Here is a 24,769-nt window from a genome sequence, read left to right on the forward strand (position 1 = left end):
ACCCTCTAGTATTAAGAGACTATATACAAGATGAGTTTGAGGCTTGCAGACCTGGGGGTTTGGGCTCTGCCCTGGGAAAGAGCAGGAACAGGAGAGAGAAAGCAGACGAACTTTTCAGCCTCAGTGGAGCACCTCTGACTCCCAAATGGGCCCCAAGTTGGTTACTCGGTACCCCAAATCTTGTTTGTCTTCCAGTTGTAAATGCCGCTGTTTGCACAAGGTCTGGACCACTCGAAAGAGATGAGATTCCTGAAGGGCAGTAGTACTACTTTGTATCCCTTTGGCTGTTAAAGTGGGAGACATATTGATTGCAAAATTTTATTTGGTAGATTAAACCCTGCAATTTGCAATTTTACTGCGACTTGCAAGTTTCCACCAAAAGATGTAGGCCAAACTATAGTAGCAGTGATTCAACATGATTTTCTTTCCTGGAGAGTTTTAGAAAGATACTTGACACACTTCTGTCTAGCTTGGTTCGATTAAGAGTAAAATGGGTGAACCCTGCAGCCATTTCGTTCTATATTCCTGTGTGGTCATTCTCCTCTGCCTGGCAAGTCTCACCTCTCCTACGCACTTGGCAAACACTTTCTCCCTCACAGGTAGCTTTCCTGGTGAAGTCCCCACATAGAAGATATAATAAGGACCTTTCTCCTCTGGATGCTCAAAAAAGAATTAATTTGAAAGTGTCAACTATTTTCTCTGAATGTGGCTCCTGCGTCATACTTCCTTGTGTTCCTATGTCAGAGGCTGGCACACGTCAGAGTAAATATTTGGTGGTTGAATAAGGAAAAGTGGAATCTACTGACTCTAAGGAACATTGGTTTCTACAGATGAATGGTAACAGTTTGGTCCTAGTGGTTCCATTTCAAATAAGGACTTGTTTTCATAAACTTTTATATAAAATCCATCAGCTTTTAAAGTAGTCCACTTGTAACATCCTAATGTCACATCTACTTGTCAGTAGTTAAAATATCATCTTGTTAGTTGGACTATATATTTAGTATAACACAAATGAAATACCTCTTACAGGCTTACACAAATGAAGAGATATTATCATGTCACATTTCCTATGGTTTCTATACCAAGTCACCTGGTGCACTGGGGAAAGAAACATTTTCTATTACTTATTTTCTCATGTATCCATCCTAGTCAGAAAATTTCTCAAAAATAAAAAGCAAAAAAAAAACCCTGACAGTCTGTGTCTTTCTTACTTTTCTCTCATTACTGAGACAAAATACCCAACACTCAAGGAGAAAGGTTTATTTAGCTCAGAATTTGTAAAGGTTTCAGTTCATACTCAGCTGGCTCCAAGGCAGAGTGGCACATGGCAGAGGGGCAACAGTTCATGGTAGCAAGAAGACAGCAAAGGCAACAAGATAGAAAAGTAACTAAAACAGAATTTGGTACCAGAGAAGTGAGGTTGTTGTTGTGACTATACCTGACCATGGGGTTCAACAGCCTTTGGGAACGGCTTGTGGGAAGAGTTTGGAAAGCTCTGGAGACACCAGCTGAAAAGGTAGACCCTTAGGCTATACCATATGAGAGATTCTGGTTAGAGATCAAAAGACCAGAAGGCTTATAGAAATCCTGCCAGGTTCTGAAGGGAGGTTCTTCAGGGAAGAAGGACTGCATTGGCTGTTGGAGTTCAGACAACATGTGGTATACCTTGGCAGAAAGTTTGTCTCATTTTGCTTACATCCAGAGACTTTGCCTGAGAGTAAGATTAAAGGTGGCAGATTAATCTTGCAGAAGAAATTTCAAGGCAGTCTAATGTTGAGGCAGTGGCATGGCAACTGCTGGGGGCTTTTAGCCAGATCTATGTTGAGAATCAAGAGGAAAGAGCTCAGCAGAATGATTTAAAACACTGCAAGCTAGGCCAGAAAGGAAGCTCCAGTAAAGCAGTGGACTGCAGAGATACAGCAGAAGAAATCTAGATTGCTGAGAAGGAACAGGAGAAAGAAACGAAGGCCTGGAGGAATCACAAGAAGCAGTGGAACTCTACTCTAGCCTCAAAACTGCAAAAGTGAAACACCTTGCTTTGAGAAGAAAACCCCAGAGCACCATATTCCAGAATGGCAGTATCCTAGAGAATCTGCTCCTCTGGATTGGGTTTGGAGTGCTCAGCAATCCAGGCACTGGACATCTACAGACAAAAGAGAAGAAATCCTAGCTACTGCTCTAGCTGGTGGCAGACCTTGGCATTATCCATGTGGCACTGGTTTTAGGTGCATGCTGAATGTGAGGATCAGGAAGGCTTCCATCCAGATTTCAGAAAAAGGCCAGGGAGGCTAGGCAGTGAAGCTGACTGTGAAGCTGAAGGTGTAGTGGAGATATTAGAAGTTTGGAGAACCCAGGAGCATGGTTCATCTGAGGAAAGCTGCAAATGGGAGTAGAACCAGTCTACAAGACAAGCTGTGGGGGCTACAACCACCTGCTGTGCCATAGAGGCGGAGCCACCCAAGCCCTTCAGAGTCTACAACTTGCCACAGATTGCCAGGGATGCTGAAAGTAGAACTGTAGGATTTAATGTTTGCCCTGCTGGATTTTGGACTTGCCTTGGTAACATTCCTGTGGCTCCCCATTTGTAACTTTTGGAAGGAAAATGTCTATTTCATGCCATCATATACTGGAAGTATTTCACTTTCTTTTCATTTTTACAGAGCCTCACAGCTAGGAGTTTGCCTTAAATCTCAGAGGCAACTTTGGGCTTAAGACTTTTTAGCAGTGCTAAAACTGTTAGGACTTTAGCAACTCTTAGAGATGGACTAAATGCCTTTTGCATAAAGGAATGTGAGTCTTGGTAGGGGGCAGAGGTGGAACGTTATGGTTTGTGTCTAGATGTCCCCTTAAAGCCTCATGCAGTCATGGGTGGCAGGCTTTTCAGAGGTGGCTGAATGCAGAGTGTGTGGAGCTGGGATCAAGGGTGTGTGATTAGTCAATCAGTCCATTGATTGCTTGGCATAGTTCTGGCTAGGATTAAGGTGTGAGTGCTACACCTGCACTACAGCGGGTAGCATAAAATAAAAGGGGCACAAGGAGGCTTAACTCTCTTCCCTGTTGCTTTTGCTGTCTTCTACCACCATGAACAGTTGCCCTCTGCCATGTACCACCCTGCCTTGGAGCCAGCCAAGTATGGACTGAAACCTCCATAAACTGCGAGCTAAATAAACCTTTCCCCTTTTTATACTTTGAGTGTCAAGTATTTGTCTCAGTAACAAGAAAAAAGTAAGACAGTCTGCATCATTTCACTTTAAGAGCATATTTCAGCAAATATTTAAGAAGTGAATTTCTGGAGGAGGGGTAAGTAATTAGGTAATTATACATCAAGTGTAATATGATACACCCTTTTCCTCAAGTCAACCTATTATGTTTAATGAGAATCTTCTTGAACTGCATTACTTGATGTGCCCTACCAGTAAGCAGTAATTAATTCATGTACACAGCCTAATCCCCTATAAAATTTTTTCCTTAGAACAGCATTAAAATCTTATTAGGTTATCACATTTATATATGCATATATAAATAATTAGCACATTTATAAACATATATATGCATTTCATACACATACATGAAATGCTAAGAAAATAGAAAACCCAAGATTCTTGAAAATATAAGTTTCAAATGGTAATCGATTTTAGGAAATTTCTCAAGCAAAACATTTTCTATATAATTGCACCTCTTACACAAAATATATCAAGAATGCACATTTTCAATATGTTTCTTAACTTAAATAACTAGTTCTTAAATAACTAAGTAATTTTGTTATCTGCAACCCACCCCACTCCACGATAAATGGATTGGCAATACAAGAGGAGGAATATCACTAAAATATCAAACAAAATTTATTTATTTATTCATTCATTCATTCTTTCATAGCTCTTGCCTTCTCAGCGTTTAGATGCAATCTTGTTTTTAACTATCCTTACACCTTAATCTTTTCTTCTGGAAAATAGGTCAGATCACTCTAGCAGACAACCAAGGATATGTTAGAGATAACAAATAAACACTGTTGGCATGCCCTGACCCATTTGAGTCCAGTGCTAAGATTTTGCCATCCCCGTATCTGTTCCCCTAGATTTCCCTATGCAGGCACTTACGAGAAAAAAGTATCTTTGTATATCAACTTTGATACAGATCAGAAATATAAGTAGAACATCCAATGGCCTGGGTAGGCTACCGACAGAAAACTATAAATAAACAAGATTTCCTTCTTAGATTTTAGCCCCATATTAAGCCCATTTTCAAACTGCTATTGACTTGGTACATATTTTATGCTATTTTACCCATATATTCCATTAACAGACATGTCCCTGAAGGTGTAATTGTCTTAAACCATGTTTCCAGAGTGTCATAATGTGCTCTGTGATGCCTGGTGGGTAACAGTGATGAACCATTTATTGTTGGCATTCTTGGGACAGAAGACAGGGTCCAGAATGTTCTCCTACTCAGAAGTGTTCAGACTACTTTTCAGGACACTTTCACCCACTGACAGGGTGTGGGAATGCAGTAGATGAACATGTTTTATCTCCTGTGGAACCTGATCAATCCTGTAGCAGTTCCCGAAGGCTGGGCTAAGGAAGATAATGAGGCCCCGTCTGAACCCTAAGACAGACTGCTCTGGTGGATTAGTGATGTCGGCCACAAGCACAGATGAGGAGCCTGGTGTATGACAGGCTCAGTGTTCGCCATCCCAGCTCTCCTAACTTATCCTAAACTTGAATTTCATTAGGTTTAAAAACTTTTCATTACGTAAGTCCCTTCTCCTCTTACTGTAGCATTAGACCAGGGGTAGAGGATTCAAAGTCTTCTAAATATATATTTTCATGTGGAATCCTTTTGTATAAAAGTGTGGTAAAAAAATACTCCTCCTGATGAGTCAGGCTAAAGGTCAACATTATGGAGCCAGCACTCCCTCCCCTTTCCACAGGCCCACAGCGAGAACCCTTTCTGAGAGCATTCAGAAGGAACTTTTAAAAGGCCACTACCTTTTCCACAAAAGCAAAAGCATCAAAGCTCCGCTTCCCAGAAGCGACCCCAGCCAGGATCACTGAAGGATTCCAGTGACTGTGAAGCTTCTCTCTTCTAGCCCAGTGGATGGTGAGCTCCCTTGTCCGGCCTGTGCCCCCCCACAGATCTGTACATGAGACACAACCCCAGGATCAGTGACAACATTCAGATTTTGTTTCAGACCTTCTCTCTGAAACCATTTAGGAAAACCTTGCACAAATTCACTTCACAGTGATGAAAACAGAAATTCAACATTTCTCCCCTGCTAAAATGAAGCTGTGTTCTGGGGCCTCAGGAAACGCAAGATAATACATCAAACCCATTCTTTTTTTTTTCTTGTTTCTGCTCTTCTCAGCCAGAAAAATCCTTAATTTTAACGTGAAGTATCAAAGAAGTCCTTTGCATAATTCTTATCTAAAGAACTGCATTACAAAGAGAAGTGCGTCATTAAGCGCCGACGCCCTCCACTTCTAGCTTTGTAATCACATTTATTATTTTTCCAAGGCAATCTTCCTCATCAATTCCATTTCCCTAATCAAATTATATTGTTCAAAGAGGCAATTTTAGTTAATACTTGCTGTAGTCTGCATTACAGTAATGCACCTCCTTGTTCCCTCTGCACCCAGCTCTTCCAGGGCATTTATGCCTTTTATAAACTGCAGCAGCCTCTCCGCCTGCTTCCTCTGATTGCGAACAAACCACTTAGGCCAGAATCATTTAAAAGTTTCCTTACAAAAAGTTCAATGGTTATAATGGAATAACTGCCTAAGAAAAAAAAAAGTAAGTTACAATGAGAAAATATGTAAATATGGGTTGTTGTTCTCAAGATTTCACGAAATATCCCTTCCTTAGGGAAAGGCCAATTGGCCATCAAACCTTACTAAGTAAATCTCAGCAAGGACAATAACACTGACCACATAAGATATAAGAAATGGACAGAGGTCAGTTTTTCCTGCGAATGGGTAACTGAAGGAACCATTGCACAAGAGTATTCGGATGGAAGTCAAAGAGCATAAGAGGCTCCACACAGACTGAGGCACAGAGGGAAGCTCTACAGCCACTTTAGGCATCATCTGAGGCCTTAACACACAGCACTCTTTGAGAAAAATGAAGTTCAATGGACTGCAACCAATACTGCAAGGTAACACCATCACCTAGAGTCTGACCCACAGTATGTGCTGCTTTGTATGGAGTAACTGAAGTTTAAAAACTGAGTTTTAAAAAAGGGGTCCCAAAACAGAAACTTTGTTAGAGGAATATTTTCAGCTGAAAGAGATCCAGGTTATCTTTTTTTTTTTAAATACTATCTTCCACAGAAGCACAATTCCATGAAGTGCAGAGAAAGTAAGACTAAACTGACGAAAATGCTCTGCAAAAAATATTTCAAAAACGACTGCCCTAGAGTTCTGAAGCTTGCTTTCTAGGAAATCAAATTTAAAATTCTCTATCAATACTCATCAGAAAAGGGAAAAATACTGTATCTCATGCTCTCGACCCTCTCATTTTTGCCAGTTTCTCTTGCTTTTAAATAAAAAATAAAACAAAACAAAAAGTTATATATTTTTATTTAGCTCAAGAAATTTAGGCACCTGCGCTGGGACAGATCTCAGAGGTAAATAGCTGTGTTCTGCAACAAACTGTACACACTTCATTGCCATGAATATATCAATATATCTTTTACCTCAAAATGCCAATCAGAATCAAAAGCAAACGTTTCTGGCTTTTGTTTTACACAATTAGGGCCTTAAAATAAGTGCCTGGAGGTAAGCATGGACGTACCAGCCTGCTGACACTGGAACTACTTCAAAACACCACATAACAATATGTGTTTACATCACCCTTTTATTTCATAGTTAGAAATAATACAGTTCCATCAGTAAATCATCAATAAATAACGGTGTTTAATCATTAAACGTAAAAATCCCAACTCTTTGGCATCTGATAGGATTCTATTTCTTGTCAAACTAATAACTGTATAGATATAGTTAATCTTAGTGATCATTCATCAATACAATATGTTACAAAGGTGCAATTTACTGTAAAATATACAACAGCTGAAAATCTCCAGCCCTCCAAGAAATCTGATCAACCCAGTATGATCCAGGCCAACTCTCCAAGGTTCTTTCACATGGTTTGCCTTAGTGAAAGTATAATAAGCATTGACTAAGAGTTCCTAGGGTTTTTAAATAGTTATTATGCTCTAAATAAAAGTTTGCCATTGATTCTGGCTAAAGGAAGATGATAATTATACCAGGAATGACCCACTTGTTAATGAAAGGGGTTCTTATTTTAAGGTTGCTAACACCTAAGAAACTCTCAGCTCTCAAAATAAAACATAAAATATACAATTCTGTGTTGCCAGAAATGCCAAATCAGTTTTAAATTGCACCTTCAAGAGTCAAAAAAAAAAAAAAAAGAAATAGAAATGTTTATAAAAGGTAAGTTACATACATTTTTTTTTTTTTCAAAATATATTCAAGAATAGTTGAGCTGTATTTGTTACTAAAGCCAGGGCATTATTTCTTTAGCAACAAATTAAACCAGTGCAATTGACATAAATTGCTAAGTAATCCAGGATTAACCCATTAAAACTGCAGAAGCACCTTAGGCTTCTACCCTAATCCCGGACTATGAATTCAATGAGTGCTACGTTGCACAGAACTGAAACCAGAATGACCCAAACCCATGCTGAAAGGTATTACTTCATATGTAGTTTAAGCATTCAATAGTAAAAATCATGAGATCCTCTATTAAAGTTCTGTTCACTTACAGCAAATCCAGATGCAAACATTATAACGCTTATAGTCCACAATTAAAAGAATCCTTTCCATTGTAAAGTTCCAGATGAATTTTAAATTAGAAAATAAGCACTATGGAAACTTTTTCAACTTATGAAAACTTCATATTGGAAACTTTCTGGAAAAGCTTCCCCCCACCCATTGTAAAATAAATACTTTGTATCCCAAATTTCATTTCATTAAGACACACTTTAATAATGCTATAAAGAAATATTTTACAGCCATAGAGATCAGTAACTTTCCATGCGGAAATAAAAAATTCATTGCTCAATATTATTGAGGCAAGTGAAGAAAGATTATTCTCTTAATCTGAAATGTTAACTTTTTTTCAGTGCAAAACCAGTTATAAAATATTTAAACTTAATATTTAAAAATAAAAAGTGGTCCAATTCAGCAATGTTCAAGTTCTAAATTTCATAAAACAAATCATTACATACATTTTATAGTAAAATACAGAGATTCGAGAAGTACTTGTGTACTGAAGATATAAATTTCTAATGAATCATACCAAGTCAGCAACAACCAAGCAGATAACATTCCCGATTTGAGTATCAGACTCATTAAAGAGGAAATTCCCGTACCACAGCCTTTTCTCCTAGCTAAAGAGCTACACAAACTAATGGTCAACATTCTGTTTTCTTTGCAGTTGCGTGCTCTAGGATGATACCCCCCCCCCAGTACCTGTGATTTCATTCCTGTATTTGAAATTTGATCCAATTTTTATGTTCCAGGAACACTTAGCTGATATAACCATCTAGAATGTGAAGAGTCATGTACAGGGTACAACAGTGGATTTTCTCTAGCCAAGTGTAGGTGGACCTAAAGTGGTTTCAGCAGTAGGAGTCACTCATGTGTTATTCCGAGCAAATACTCGGTCCCCTCGGAGGGTTAGGTGTTGAAGCTGGTACTGTAGCACTTCTGTGTCAGCGGGCTCCTTGATGTTCATTTTATCTAGATTGAGGTAGTCCAGAGATTTGGAGTGAGCCCTCTTACCTTTAAGAAGACATAGAGGCAGAGGCCCATGGAGGGCCTTATAAGGTTCATAAGGTAAGGATTTAGTACACTTGTCTCCTGAGCTGGGCATCCGCCTTCGTCTCCGGCCATTGACAGCGGGAATCTCGTACGGCTGGTAGTACCTACTTCTGGTTTTATACAAGCGAGAGGAACGCCCAAGTCCTGCATCCAGCTGTTTCGAGCGCAAGGCTGGCATCGCTTCTCCTTTGCTCTCTTCACCTCCCGTGCACTTCTGGGCTAACTTCAGGAGTTCCTCGCCAGTTGTGAAGCCAACCAAATAGTTAGAGTCCATGTGGAGGATCTGGTAGCCCGACACAGTCCGACGCATGGGTGAGCAGGGCGTGCTAGAACAGCGGGGCTTCTCCGCCTCTGCTTTTCCCGGGGAGCTGACCTCAGCCACGGGCAAAGGCAGGGTGGTCAGGGTACTTCTGGACTCTCCATTTATGTCTACTTCCATTTTAGGCACCAATCTGCACACTCCTAAAAGTAAACAGACTCAGATTAGACGAATATAGAATGCATAGAACCTTGGGGCGGGCCAGAGGTTTTTAGAAGTCAAGCGGGATGGAATACAGCTGATGTACAACTGGGAAATTATTAGCTATGTCTGTTAAGCATCTCAGAGAGGCGTGAAATGACCACTACCTCTCTGCCTTCAAGAACTCACAGGCAGCTAAATGAACGCCTGTGGTACTACAAAAGGTTCCAGTGGAGAAGCAAACGGAGAACAGTTATTTCTCTAAATGCAGCTCTCCCTTCAGCCACACCAAGTTTATTCCTTGATGTAATGTTAAGTAAGTCGAACACAGATCTTAACATGAAGCCAGTAAAAGCAAGCATACAGACTTCCGTGAAAATTCTCAAAATATTTCCACCTTCCATATTTGCCTCATTGAATGTAAAATAAATATTCAACTCTTTGCAACCGTAAATCCTTTCAATTGTGTTTAAGGGGCATATAAAACAACTGATTAAGCTGATCAACGTTTGCAAAGAATCCAATTTAAACCTAAAACATTACTTTTTAGGTGTAGAAGAGTCTTTGAAAAAGGTTCCTTCAAACCTTGTACACATTCCCCTTTCCATACCCTTAATGAATTATTTAAAGAAAATCATTTTGAAGCTTAGAAGTTAATCCTAACCCAATCCATCATGTATTATTTAGTATTAATAATATAAAATATTAAGTGTTATTTTATATGATTGACCATAAAACACATCATGATTTATTTTTTAATGCCTACATCATTCTTTTAAATTTTTTAATACACAGCAGGATGATTCATAATGAATAAATATCGTTCATACAATTACTGTATTACATAGTTTGGAAAACTACACCAACAAGAGCCACAAATCATGGCTAGGCTCCTAGGAAGCTGCAGATAAAACAAATTTTAGAAAACAAAGACAAGCCAAGTATGGCGGTGCACACCCACAATCCCAGAACTCAAGAGGCTGAGGCAGTAGAATCTCTGCAAGATCAAGGCCAGCCTGGGCTATATAGTGAGTTCAAGGCCTGCCTGTAGTATTTAGAGAAACTCTGTCTCAAAAAAAAAAAAAAAGAAAAGAAAAAAGAAACAGTGACAATGTCATTTCTGAAAAACTTTATTTTCATTGATCTTCAATTGCAAGTACGTTAAATAGTTTTAGGCAACTATTTCAGATTGCTAATCCAAATGTCAAACAACTCAGTTTATGACGAAAAGTTTACTAAAGGGCAATTATATCACGTAATTCTTATGAATCCTTTTATAAAAAAAATAACTATTTGCTAACTGAAGCATTTCCTGAAGCTTTGGTATTGTTTAAAATCCAAGCAATTAGAACACCAAAAACATAAAGCAATACAAAGAACAGAACCTTATTCTTGCACTTGCATGCTCTACTTCTGTTCATTCGGAGACTGTGAAGACACCAGATGCCATCCATCCTTACTAGTGCCCCTCCACAGCACAACAGAAAAACAAACACTCATAAGGATTCCTGAGATAAAGCAAATGTCAAAGGGATCAATACAGGCAGGGACCACTATTTACTTTGAACCTTACTCTACTTCTAATTTTGACAGAGCCAAACTATCCTTGTTTTGCAACCTTTCTGGATTTAAAGTAACTGACTTTAGACTTTACTAAAATAAAAATAAATTTATATGCCATTGTCCAATTTGTTTCCTTAGGGATAGGATCAGAATACTGATTACCAGCTACTTTGGCATGCATTTAAGATTTATCAGCTAAAACAACTCAGGTAACTATATGAAGCATCATCAAATTTTCCTGCTAAACAAACATTTATCCTAATCCAAATGATAAAATAATCCTTCCTTTCTTCACTAATTCTCCAGCCTAGAAAGAGTAAAAGAGAATAGATCCAAGGCCTCCAACTGATGATTAAACCTGATGGCCAGCTACAGGCAGCAACTGTTTCTCCTGACACTTCATTCTTGCTATGGTTTGTGTCTGGGTGTCTCCCAGAAGCCTCACGCAGTCATGGGCAGTCTTTTAAAGAGTTCATGATTGATCCATGATCAATGCTGGGACGATGGGAGTGAGCGCTACACCTGCCCTGGGGCAGACAGTTTGCACAAGTAAGGGAGGGAAAGAGGCTGCTTGCCACCACTTCTCCCTTTTGCTCTTGCAGCTTTTCCTGTTTTCATGAACTGTTGCCCTCTGCCATGTGCCATTCGGCCCTGGAGCCGGCCAAGCATGTACTGAAACCTCCACAAACTGTGAGCTACATAAACCTTTCCTTCCTTAAATTTGGGCATCAGGTATTTTGTCTTAGCAACGAAAGAAAAGTAACCAAGCAATTCTGAAGGACAAGGACAGGAGCGTTTCTGAGATAGAAATAAGCAGGGCTACGGGCAAAGACTAAGCACAGGTCCCCTGGGAAGCCATGGACAGTGACACTCAAGCAACTGGTCCATACTGGGATACTGGGCTGGGTCCCTTCCAAGGCTGGCACTCCACGAAAACCCATGGATTTCCACCAACCACATTGTTTTTAATTGGTCTTAAATTCCATGAACTTAGACCCCAGTCTTTGTGAGTGGAGTAATAATTCATACCAACAACAAGCTGAAACTCATCCTTTTTGTCTAAGTGGGACGAGAGATAAGTGCAAAGAAAGTTAACAGTGTAAAACACCACAGTGAAGAGGGGGATGGGCCTCTGTGGCGAACAGAAGATCCCAAAGTCTGATCCCACTTTCGGCAAACCCTGCTGTCCCCAGGCCAACCACCAGGGATTCTTAGACTCTCTCAGGGCTCAAGTAAAGGGTGGCAGGACACAAAGGTTTAGAGCATCAGGCAGAAATGATATATTACCCAGCACTAAGCACCTGGGAAACCAGGGAAGTGAAGAAAGTAGTTGCAGAACTGCAGAAAGGTTAAAATTGGATACTCCATGAAACACATACTATCGTGAGATGAGTAACTTCCATTCATTCAGTAACGCCACAAAGAATGCTACCTAGATTGGGTAAAACGACCCCAACAGATCTGAGGCATCTCCCTGGAAGACGATGATTTAGCACAGGTTGCTAAGTAGACAAAACAGACATGGCTTAAGCACTCTGGCAATTTCCACCAAGCAGCTTGGTGTAAGAAAGCTACCATATTTCACTGAGGCAGACAACACACTGTAGAAAACAGACTCAAACAGAAAATTAAAGAAATAGTGATTTCCAATAAGTTCTAATTTGCATACATAACCTGGCAAGTCGGGCCCATGCAAAACAGGCCGATATTCTAGGTAAAATTTCTGAATGAGATTCACTGCACTGGAACATGAAAGGCGGCTTTTAAATATTACATGCACAGCTGCTGCCTGCCGAACTCCTGACAAGCGATTCTAAGAGCTGGAAAACTGTTTGCACTGTTTAGCCATCAAACACCAGTACTTCTGCTCCCAACAACAGTGTTCTCGGAACAGCTCTTTGGTGGCTCCCTGGATCTCTCTGTGGTTTGCTGCCACCTGGACCGGAACCCCTTCAGGTCTGTTCCTGAAGGAACTCATGCAGGAACATGGATGGTGGAACCAAGACTCTCAGAAACTGCTTATTCTTTCAGAAGGAAGCTTCTCCCTTATACACTGCCCTTCGAAAGAGCTCCTCCCATGGGGTCCTAAGAAAGGCACACGGAGGCTGAGTTTCACAAGAAAGAAGGCTCACACGTGTCTTTCCGATGGAAGCCATCTCTCATTCATCACAGCGACTGAAAAGGAAACATTCTGTTACTAAATTCCTGAGAATTTCTTGGCTGGATTTAAATATTGAGGCAAAACCCTAAGAAAGACAGAATCAACTTTCTCAGGTTACTTGTAAATAGAATCTGATTAGGTACTGCCCCATTTGAATAAGTAGGTTGGTGCATTCAAATTCTAGGATTCTTTCCAAAATGACACTAAAGCTGGGCGTGGTGGCTCACGTCTGTAATCCCAGCACTTGGGAGGCTGAGGTAGGAGGATCCTTGTGAGTTTGAGGGCAGCCTGGCCTACAGAGTGAGCTCAAGGCCAGCCTGAACTGCATAGCGAGACCCTGTCTCACAAAAAAAAAGACACTAAAGATCAAACAGCCTCAAAGTCCACAACCCTCTTCTGAAGCAGATAGGTAAGTACTATTACACCTGACCAGCTCACACTGATAGGAGGTGGCCTAGTATTTTCTAGAGCCATTTTTTAAACCTTTGTTTTGTTTTCTTTTTTTGTTTGAGGGGAAGGTACTCACGCATGCTAAGCATCGGCTTTCCTAACTATATGAGCTCAACTTTTTTTTTATTAAAATGCATTCATCAAGAAATTCAGCTACAGTGACTAGAACTGTAAGATGACCTATATTTAGCAGCATATTCCTCAGGTTTTACCACCAAAAAACTGTTTATGAAACAGCAATACTACTCATGACTCAACGTTTTATTTCATACTCTAAAATAAGCCTGTATCCAAAAAGCATGCTGCCAAGACAAAGGATTACAAAGCACCCTTAGGAATATTACTGGCAGGTGTGTGCAAACCATGATTTCCACTGCATAAACAAACAATGAATCAAGAAATCAGGTCCAATGTTAACCTGCACATTCCAGGCCACTAAAAATCGGAGAGATACCCTTCATGTTTCCACTGATGCCTATGCATAGTTTAAAGCCAAAGACTGACAACAAAAATTTTCTAAAACATGTTCATATTATAGCAACAGAAGCAGCATATTTTCTACAGAGAGAAGTATAGAAAAGAAAATACAAACAGATAAGTGAACTTGAAGTGAAACAATGCCTTTTGCATGATAGGCAGAATCTGCTGAAAGTTTGGGTATAATTCTGATGGACAAAAGGAAGGCAAGGTTTCCCGAAAGATAAGGTTATGAAGCATCAATTCCTCTAGAAATTATCCACAGCCAGTTCCCGGACTAGGAGATGTCTGAGGCAGTGACAACCTGAAAAAACAGGTTTTACGGGGCTCTAGAACTGCAGCTCTATCCTGCTTGCTGAGTTCTCTAAATGCAAAGAGATATCTCAGGGAGTTCTTAGGATCCATGAACATTTTGATAACTACTTTTCCTGGTCAGGTAACTTCTACTCTTTTCTATTCCTCACTAACCTGCTTCAGTGATTGCTTTGTCTTCTTTCTGTTTTTGAGAAATATAAAAATAATAGATGCAGACCGAAAGATACTCAATTCAAGTAATTTATAATGATGTATTGGAAATGACAAAATCCCTCTCCAGCTCTTACGAAATGCAAGACACATCTAGAGGAAACCCCTATTTTGATGTACCCTTCCTTTTTCTATGTATTTATAAATGTGAGAATGGGTGTCCAGTTCTTCTGACCAGGAAATACACACACACAGGCATGCACACCCATAGGAGTATTTCTGCAAGAAATTCCAACAGTAAAAATGCTGAAAAAATATATACTTTCAAAATTTCTATAGCAATCTACCACACAACTCTATGTAAAATGTTTTCGTTTTTTACCGTAAGAATGAATTTACATTTCCTATAACCAAAAATTCATGTCAATGCTTTAGAAACTACAATCTACACACTCATCAACAGAGTGCCTATTTCTACTCTTACTGTGTCTAAGCAGAAATTCCTAGGAAGAAAATATGCTGTGGCCAGAGGATACTATGTCTGATGTTTCAGAAGGAAAAGATAAATGAAAAGGGTATCACGCCCTATGAAAAGCACCTCAAATTTCTGCATTGTTCACCTATAACACTTCAATATTTCTTGAAAGAAATTTACAAACTGTATGTCACATTTCCTTCACAAAAAGGGAAAGTAACATACATATATATGAAAAACACAATGTACACTTTTAAAGTATTGGGTACAGCATGCAATACCCCAGTGTGAGTATTCTGCCCAAGACTAAAGCAAACAGGCCCGAGCCACAAGACACATGCAGATCTTCATCCACCAGACAAGCAGTCAGAGACTGCAACCTACGCGCCTAACACGCTCCTAGAGGCCAAGCCTCCCACACATTTGGCACAAAAAGTAATATTTTGAAAATATAACATCAGATATCTCAGCTCTTTAGACCAGCTCTGAAAATAGCTGATATGTTTCACAACCACAATACAAGGAATTCTTTTTTAGAAAGTACTGAGTTATGCAAATGTTTTGAAAATCAGGCTTAACAAAAAAATTTACCTCCAGTGAGCACTGTTTATGTGCTTTCACTGCATTTAGCAACATATAATACCACATAAGAGCAAACAGACAGGAACATCACCATCTCAAATATACAAAAGAAAAATGGGGTTATGCTAACACAGTGTTTTTCAAGAAGCACCTAAAAAGCCAGGCGTGATGGCATAGGACTGTAATCCCAGCCCTTGGGAGGCTGAGGCAGGAGGATCCTTGCAAATTCGAGGCCAGCCTAGGCTACGAAGTGAACTACATAGTGAAATCCTGTCTCAAAAAGATTAAAAAATAAAAAGAAGCACCTAAAAATGAACCTTTCAGAATAGATCATTTATTGTGAGATGGGGTCTCTGAGGCATTATCTAAACTGGTAATTAGTCTACTGATGGCTAGAATCATCTAGTTTCAATGCCAGCATTTTCTTGGAGTTTACCTACCTGAATAGAGGAAGCAATTAAGGCCAGAAGGCAGGGGCTCACCTGAGGCCACGGGTAGTGACCTTAACAACACCTGGAGTCTCCTGATCCCACGCCTAGTACTTCTTTTACTTCATCATACTATGATTCCAATACATGGCTCCCAGAATTGCCTATGCAATGAAATTATCCAAGGAGCTTCGTAAGTGTAAATTATCTGTGTTCCACTTCAGATTTGTGATTTAACTGAACTAGGGTGGAGCTTGGGTTCTGAAGTTTTTAAAAGAAGCCCAACTGATTTTAATATGCGTAGAGATTTGGAAACTTGCCAGACAGAACTTATCAAAGGAATTTCATTCCCGCAAGCTCCTACGTTTGTTTGGTCATGTTGGTGAATATAATTTTTGCCTTATAATCACTAACCACCTACCCCAAGGCTTTCTAATTTGCTGTTTCAAATCCACAGTGAGCTGAAAATATTTGCTAACCAAACTTATTAAAATTGGATATAAAATAAAAATAAATCTGTGCTGAATGAAATTTAAGAAGCTTCACCTGCATACACTTCAGCATATTAGCTGCCCAGAAGCCTCTGCAGGTGCAGTTTCTTTGGAAAACAATTTGACAACTTACAGAGTTGAATGAATGTTTATTAAATAACCCAGCCACCCTACTCCTATATTTACTAAAGAAAAATGAAGATATACGTCCACAGTAAGACCTGAAGACAAATGTTCCTAACAGTGTCTTTCCTAAATACCATACACCTAAAAGCAAGCCAAACATCGATCTCAGAGAAGCAAATGAACAAACATGGTCCATCCATACAATGCAGTATCATTCAACAACGAAGAGGTGCAAACTAGGAATACAGCAAGCAAAAGAAACAGACAGGAAACTGCCAGGGATTCCATTTATATGACATTCTAGAAAAGGCAGAACTATTGGGCCAGAAATCAATCAATGATTGCCAAGAGCTGGCGCGGTGAAAGGGAACTTGAGGGGGCTGATGCGAATATTGTACACATTGACTATAGTGGTCAGTATACAACTGGTTATGTTTGTCCAAACACATCAAACTATGTACTTTAGGACTTAATTTGGCTGAGCTTGGTGGCACAGGTCTGTCATGTGAGCCCTCAGGGAAGCACGGCAGGTGGGTCACAAGGGAAAGCCCAACCTGGGCACTTAGCAACCTAAACAGACTCAATCTCAAAATAAAAATGAAACATGGGTGAAGGATATAGTTCAGGGCAACAATCAAGTTCAACGCCAGGGCAAAGACTGAATTTTACTGTATATAGGTTCTCCCTCAACAAGCCTGATGTTAAAAATAAAGTCTTTCAACATATTTCCAAGTTTTAGATGGTATTCCCAACCTCGTAATTTTCGGGGCCAGCGTAATCTTAGAGTCAGAGAAATCCTAATGGTACCCAGTGTCTAACTGATCACCGTCAATGACAAGCAACTCATTGCCTCTCAAGTTAATTCATTTCCCCTTTACCACTCTGCTAGAATATCATTTTACAAATGTAACGCATACACACAAATATGAATGAACACTGCAGGTAGATTTAGACCGCAATATACATATACATTCCCATAACTTCTAGCAGTAGCTCCTAGCTTTAGGTGAGTTAGTGACTCGGCCACATCGTTTCCTACTGAATTCCCTCCTAAACGTGCTTTCTGCTTAAGGCTTTCAAACTTCTTGCTATTTCTCCTAAAACTGGAAATTTCAGGAACGTTTCCATTTTTCAAAGTTTTAAAATGCACTTTTAATACATCTGCGCAGCTACAACTGCTTAAGAATACTAGCGTTTGTTTTTGTCCCTCATTCCTTTGAATCATTCTGCTGCCGGCCACTAGTTTAGAAAATGCTTAGCATGAAACTGCTTTTCCAAGGATTGTGACCTCTCTAAGTAATTCACAGCAAGGACTTACAAAGGTATTGGCCAAGTAGACTGACATATCAAAGCGGGACTCACAATAATATAGTTTTGAAAATGCAAAAGAGCTACAAAGACCATTATTAATTATTTTCCCTTTCAAAGACTTGAGGTCATGCGGACAACTATGTCAGCAAAGACACATGGGACACCCCGAAAATAAAGACAACTGAAGGAAGTTCAGTTGCATACGTTTAACAGATTAAATACGTAGTGGAATAAAAGGAATGTCACACTCTCAGTGATTTGCTCTCCAACTAAATAAAAATGATTCTCCATTCAGCTACCTGTTAGCCTTGCTTTAGGTATAATATACAACTAGAACTTTTTGTAAATTATTTCACCAGTTTTTGGAAATCAGTATTTTTACTAGAACTTCCCAAGTTAAAGCAACCTTCTCCAATTATTATATGTCCTGAAGGATTATTGCGTAAGAACTCCGTGGTCTTACAGGAATTTTTAAAAAAGAAAATGTACTTAAAGAGCAAACATTTCTAATAATGTTACCCTATTGTAATCATGATTTTAGTTTTTACTACTAAAACTCTCACACTGTATGTATCTACAATGATACAGTGACAACTCACATGCACCAATTTATTTATGCGATCCTTAAAAAACACTATATGATGTTCATGTAACTAGGTAACAACACACAAAAAGCAAAATATAACTCACCAGACTAAATCCCAGAAGACGTCACTGCACAGTTTCCAAGGGAGTCCCAAGGGAGCAGAAGCATAATAATTTTTCTGTTCTACTCCAGATACTAAACATGAAATACAAAAACAAACCAGTAATTTAACAGGGAACAGAATTTATAAAACAATTATATCAACTGCAACTGCAAAACAGGATGAAACTAGCAGGAGGTACTGGTGCCAGGTAGAGGTTATAAAGGATACAATAATTAATTAGTTCCATTAAAAAGTAATTTTGAGTGTGTTCTGCTAAACGAGTCCTCAAACATCTCACCGGGCTGTGCCCCTATATTCTGCTGCTTGAGACTAAGAGTATCTAACTAGGCTAAATAGAGGAATGACAAAAATAAGGGACTTCAGTGATGGTTTTGCCATGCAGGTCCTCTTCACATGCTCAACAGCTTCACCATATTTTATGGGAGAAAAGAATGCTGTGGCTGAGAAAACGGATTTGCGAAGGTCTCTGCTTCCTGACCTTGCATAAACAGCCATCTTTGAAATAAGGTCAAGAATTCCATCCTTCCTCCCTAATACGACTGCTACGCGGATCAAATGAGATGAGGTAGGTGGACGTGTTCTGCATGCTGCAAAGCCCTTTACACACGTGTGATGTTATTATCATGCCCTTAATTTTGGGTGTCTACTCGTGTGAACTGTAAGACAGCAACAATGAAAATTCTTTGTAAGACTGCTGGGAGGAAAATAATCAAAAAGTTCTCGGAAAATATTTTTTAGAAAGCAGAAAGACATTTTTTTATAGTTTCCACCTTACTTAAGGTTTCTGGCATCTCCTCTATGCCTTACCTTCTTACCTGGGGAATTGATGTGCAAGAGAATCTATGTTTACCTCCTGCCTCCCTAGTTAATTGGGTTAATTTGTTGAAACCAAGAAAACTCCCCAAAGCTCTTTTCCACTTGTAAAGGGTGTTGGTTGCTGAGTATTCCATCCTGGTGGTCAATGTGAGGAGGAGAGAAAGTCAAATGAGTTGAGGGGTTTGATTTGTATCTACACAGGTGCAGAGTCTGAAACAAATGTCAACAGTGCTATGCAACAAGTTCCCAAACTAAAGACAAAAAACAAGGGAAAAGGCAAGACATCTGTCGCATTTTTCTGAAAGCACAGAAGAGCTTTAGCAAAAGGAAAAAGACAATTTACTAAACTAAAGGCACCTGCTCCCTCAGCTTGAGAAACTAGAAGAAGATCATGCACCAGAATGATCATGCAAAAACACTATCATGGTTATCTGCCTCTAGAACTTCTTTCCAAGTGCATGACAGACATGGCCCCTTTCCATTTATTTTGCCATCATCTACTTTTAAACTGGCTAGCCAAGAAATCTAGCAATTAAATAAAAGTTGGTTTTCCCTCAACACCAAAGCCTCTGATGTTACCATACAGTGAACTGTAACAAAAATTGTCACCTGATTATTTTTTCATTTTGTAAAATTGTCCTCAAAAAATATTCCCAATGTTATTGGTATAAAGTTCACATCGATATCTTAAATAAGTGGATTTTTAATGAGGAAACAACAGCAAAAAGAAACTAGTACCTTTTCAGTATCTGCCAAACACCAAAGCCATCCATAATTTGTCATTTCAGTTTACTCCACGAGGAAAGTATTTTTACCACCATTTCAAGTATTGACCCTAGCCAGGCATGGTGGTGCACACCTATAATCCCAGCACTCAGGAGGCTGAGGCAGGAGGATTGCTTCAAGTTCGAGACCAGCCTGGGCTACAAAGGGAGCTCAAGGCCGGCCTGAACTGCATAGCGAGACCCTGTCTCAAAATGACAAAAAAATCAAAGTAAAACAAAATCAAGTGTTCACCCAAACGATACTGTTCGAGAGTCACTCCAAGAATCTGAACCCTAAATGGTATGGCTCAAACCCATTTATTTGTCTTTATACTCATCTGGCCTCTGGTCAGTGACAAGCACATCCTTAATAATATCATGTTCTTGAAAATTATATTAATTAATATCTGTAAATGGAATCCTATTTTAAATACTTGGGGAAGCACTTTACTTAAAAGCTTTATTTTTTCATTTGTGAACTGCATAGGGGAAGTTAAGATTTTACTAGTACCTCTAAGGTTATTTCCAACTTAAAAATCACTACAATTTTAAGGTACAGAGGGGAAAGTCTTTTATAAAATCCTGCGAAACCAGACTCTCTCCTAAAAGTTTCCAAGCTATTTTTTAAATCATAAATTATAAATCAGGAAAAAAGTCTCAACTAACTCGGTGATTATACAGTTGGATATCAAATACAAATGTCTACCTTTATTTTTCAGGACCACATCTGTGACAAAGTGAGAGATCTCAGACTTTCTATAACTTAGTCTAAAAATCAAGAAGGAACATTAGAAACACTTGAATGTTCTAGTTGTAAATACAAGTTTAAAAGTCCTAATTCCATTTAAACTCTCAGATTTTTATTTCATATATTTGATGTTGCATTTTTCTTTTTAACCTTAGAATGCCCTGGGAACACTATTTACACTTTTGAACAACACCAAAAGAAAGAAATCAAGCTTAAAATCTCAGCCTGGACTTGAAGGCAGGGGAGCCTTAAAGTAATTATCCAACTCTTGCCTTGGAGCTGATGTGGTAGTCTAGGAAATGGTTGGTAATTTCATAGTAAACAAAGTGTAGTAACTGATTATCTCCTATGCCAATGCTAAGTCAAAAATAGAATACAAACAGAGGCAACAGGGCAACAGAAGGCAAAACCAAGCAGCAGGAGCTCTGTTCTGTTTGTGAGTCTTACGCATTTCCGACACTGCTTACCATTTTGTGTAACTGAACTGCACTCCGCTGTCTGCGCACAGGCATAGGAAGAGGATGAGGATGATGGTAAAGGTGGTGAAAACAAAGGAATAAAGTAATGGAGCAAGAAACTAGCATTAAAAATACTTTAAGCAACTGCCTATACACGAATCTACTACAAAATTCTAAGAAGGGTTTTTACTTCTCTTCCATCTCTCATAAGCAGCAATGTAAAGATTATAATGTAGAAGTCACCCCAAAACTGTGTACCATTCCAATAAGAACACTCAGTTTTAGAATACTTGAAAATCTGCACGTCTCTAACACTGGCAGCTGACCGGGCCTTCAAGCTGGCTAAGGCTTGAGAGCCATCAATGGGTTTCCTCTGCAGTCAGCAAGAGGAAAGAACGGGACCCCACGAAATTCTTAGACATGTTCTAAATGATACACAGCAACACAAAGGAAGCAAATACAGTCAGGGCTACAGAATACACAGTTTAAGCTCCAAGAAGCTAAACAAACACAAGGCCCAAGGACATTACCCTGTCAACAAGGAAAACAGAATTAAGGCCAGCCATGAGCTACCCACAGGCCTCTGGGTTACTAAGCAAAAGACACCCAACAACTGACTGCAAATGAAGCTTCCACAAATAGAAAAGTTTGCAAATATTAACTATTGAGCCTGAGGAGTTGCTTAGGGAAGGTGATACATACTACCAAAGCTAAAGAAAGTCCTTCAAATTAGGATGACCTTTGTCACAGTTCTGTTAATACCTTGGCATAATTATTTACAGCATCCCCATTAACTCACAAAAATGTCCCCAGATGGCAACTGTGTTATCATCCTACTCAAAAGTAATAACAATTATGGAAAAGCAATGAACTTTCAAAGTGGAAGGAACAGACTTCGGTTGTATAGTGGCTTTGCACACTGATCTCAGCAATACTCTTCTGGGTGCATCCACTCTACTATTCACCAGCCAGTCATTCAACAATGTTTCTTGAGTCACAGCGAATGTTTCCAGAATGTACAGGAACTGGAACAAATGTAAAATGTTTAAGACCAGGCCAGAGGGGGGCTGGGGATTTAGCTCAGCGGCAAAAGCGCCTGCCTGGCAAGCGCAAGGTCGTGAGTTCGGTTCCCGGTACCGGAGAAAAACCAAAAAAACCAAAAAAAAAAAAAAAAAAAAAAAAAAAGACCAGGCCAGAGGGAAAGCCCAGAAGAAGGAAAGGTTTTTGTAAAATACAGTAAACTCCATTTAGAAATGTTCACAACCACATAAAACTCTCTCTCTCTCAGACACACACACACACACACACATATCCCTACACCTTTAAATCTCAGATTTCAGCAAACACACCAGCAAAATAACAAGAAATAACATAGCAAGATTTATCACCAGACCAATTGTAAAGTTATAAATATGAAGGCCAGGACATAGCCCTTCTAAGTTTTGGTAAATAAATCCCACTAATCATTGAAGATTGTAAGGTAAATTTTAGGCAAGTAAATTAGTAACGTAGAAGTTATGAGTTGAATTCTTATTCCCAAACATTAAGAGAGAGAGTGACAGACAGACAGAAAGATGACAATAATTTCTGAGAGACAATTTAAGGAGACCAATAATTTTTAAAAAGCTCTTAGAAAACCAGAATTTTTTATTCCATTCAGACTACCGAAAGTATTTTGTAATCACTTGTCTCAAAGTCTACTCCAAAAGTAAGTTAGAGAGGTGAACCAAAACACCTTTCAACTAATAAAACACTGAGCATAAAAAAAAGGTTTAACTGTCCAGGTACCACACACAATGAAGAAAAGAAAGCTTAGCCGTACCTCATTCTCTTAGTAGAAGCTACTTCCAAATAATTTGGCTTTATCATTTGCAATTTGTAAAAATTAAATCACCAAAGGTTTTGAGAAACAATTACGTAGGGTAGGACTTTTCTAAAACCATCCTCGATCTTACAAACCAATAACCTCACCAACACGGTAAAAAGACAACCCACAACCGGCTCAATAAGAAAAAAATGAATTTCTCTTTCTAGTATCATATCTTTTAATAGTAACCCCCTTAAATTGCAAAGCACTCATTTTCTTTCCACTTCTGCTATTACAAATTAAACCTAAGTTACTAATAATAGTCTCAGTAGAAATTGCCCTTCTACTTTTAGAAAAAAATACTCAGTTTCCCTGCAAATATGACTGGCAGTAACTGGAACTGAAGGTCTACGCCCAGTCTTTACAAGAAATTTACTTCTTAAGAAGCAAAACAGAACAGACAGGTGTACAAGGTGGAAGTGACGACTCTTCCGAAAAATGCTTAAAATCAGGTACTCATTTTGACAAGCTGGTGACAAAATCCAAGCTTCTCTCTGGTGCATAAGAGCTGACCCACCACTTCAGGCTACAAATCAGCAAAGAAAATTTAAATCATATATATAAAGCTTTATTATTCCCACTATGCTAAATGTTTTTAAAGAACTGATATTGAAACAGCTCTCTAAAATATACAAAAATGCAGAGAGAAAGTAATAAGCAGATTTACTCATGTAAAGTCAATAAAAATATCTTCCAGCCTGGAATACTACTAGCAATCCGGTTTGCAATGAAGTAACCCAAAACTTTGGCAAAACTACGCAGGACAGCAATTCTTATCAAATTTGAAAGGTGACTGTTTATTCTTAAATTTCACCCTGCTGATTTTAAAGCTTATACTGGACACAGTTACATAATAACACCGAACTATGCGAAACGTGCATTAACCATCACAGTGTGAGCACAGATCTTGGCCTTCTATTCATAAAGTAGCCAAAACTTCTGCAATAATAACCCACACTGCATTTTCAGATGACTGGTTTGGGAAGGGTCTACCCTGCTCCTCGAGATTAGTAAAAATAAAAAGCAATTCTAAATTGCAGGGTTTTTTTTTGTTTTTTTTTTTTGAGGAAAACAATGCAACACGAGGAGTTTCAGTAAAAGCAGGCATGTAGTGTAGGAGCTGCTCTCTGGGCAGGAGCAGCCAGCTCACTATAGAACGCGGCTGCCTCCATTCTTCCTCCTCTGCGACTGGGTGGAAGTCCCCATCCCCAGCTCCGGTTCTACCTGTGCAGCACAGCCAGACACCCACTTGCAGAAATCCACGCACACGCCTGCACAGATCACCGACCCGGCGGGCGCCGAGTGGCGCGGGCGGAGAGGCAGGGAGTCCCTAAGGATGCGGAACGCTCTCGCTCCCCGCGCTCTCGGCTTCTTCCTGGCACGGATTTGCGGATTCCACCACTAGACAGAGTTTGGCAGCTGCACACTGGGGCCGCTACCGCAGAGCAGACCGCTGCGCTCCTCCACTCCCTCTTTCTCCGCTCCCCGGCAGCCCCGCAGCCACCCGCGACAGGTGGGGCAAGGGCGGCGATGCTCGGCCACATCTGCCGCTTTCGCTTCGGGCCGGCACCGGGCCGATC

At 39.6% G+C, this 24,769-nt stretch overlaps 1 protein-coding gene across 1 annotated transcript; it reads right to left on the reverse strand.

The window, feature by feature from the left end:
• Window positions 1-6,831: 6,831 nt before the first annotated feature.
• LOC102025243 (chromosome unknown open reading frame, human C5orf30) lies at window positions 6,832-22,373 on the reverse strand. The gene is made up of 3 exons (XM_005382186.2): window positions 21,332-22,373; window positions 18,517-18,607; window positions 6,832-9,299 (listed from the first exon to the last, which is right to left on the reverse strand). Exon 3 carries the CDS (start codon window positions 9,274-9,276, stop codon window positions 8,653-8,655), a length of 624 nt encoding a protein of 207 aa, XP_005382243.1. The 5' UTR covers window positions 9,277-9,299; window positions 18,517-18,607; window positions 21,332-22,373; the 3' UTR covers window positions 6,832-8,652.
• Window positions 22,374-24,769: the final 2,396 nt, after the last annotated feature.

This window comes from Chinchilla lanigera, unplaced genomic scaffold (genome assembly GCF_000276665.1).
Source record: "Chinchilla lanigera isolate Chin_1 unplaced genomic scaffold, ChiLan1.0 scaffold00017, whole genome shotgun sequence".
Classification (NCBI taxonomy): domain Eukaryota; kingdom Metazoa; phylum Chordata; class Mammalia; order Rodentia; family Chinchillidae; genus Chinchilla; species Chinchilla lanigera.

Coding starts and splice junctions, on each gene's coding strand:
- LOC102025243 (XM_005382186.2), bottom strand. CDS start 9,276: ATGGAAGTAGACATAAATGGAGAGTCCAGAAGTACCCTGACCACCCTG.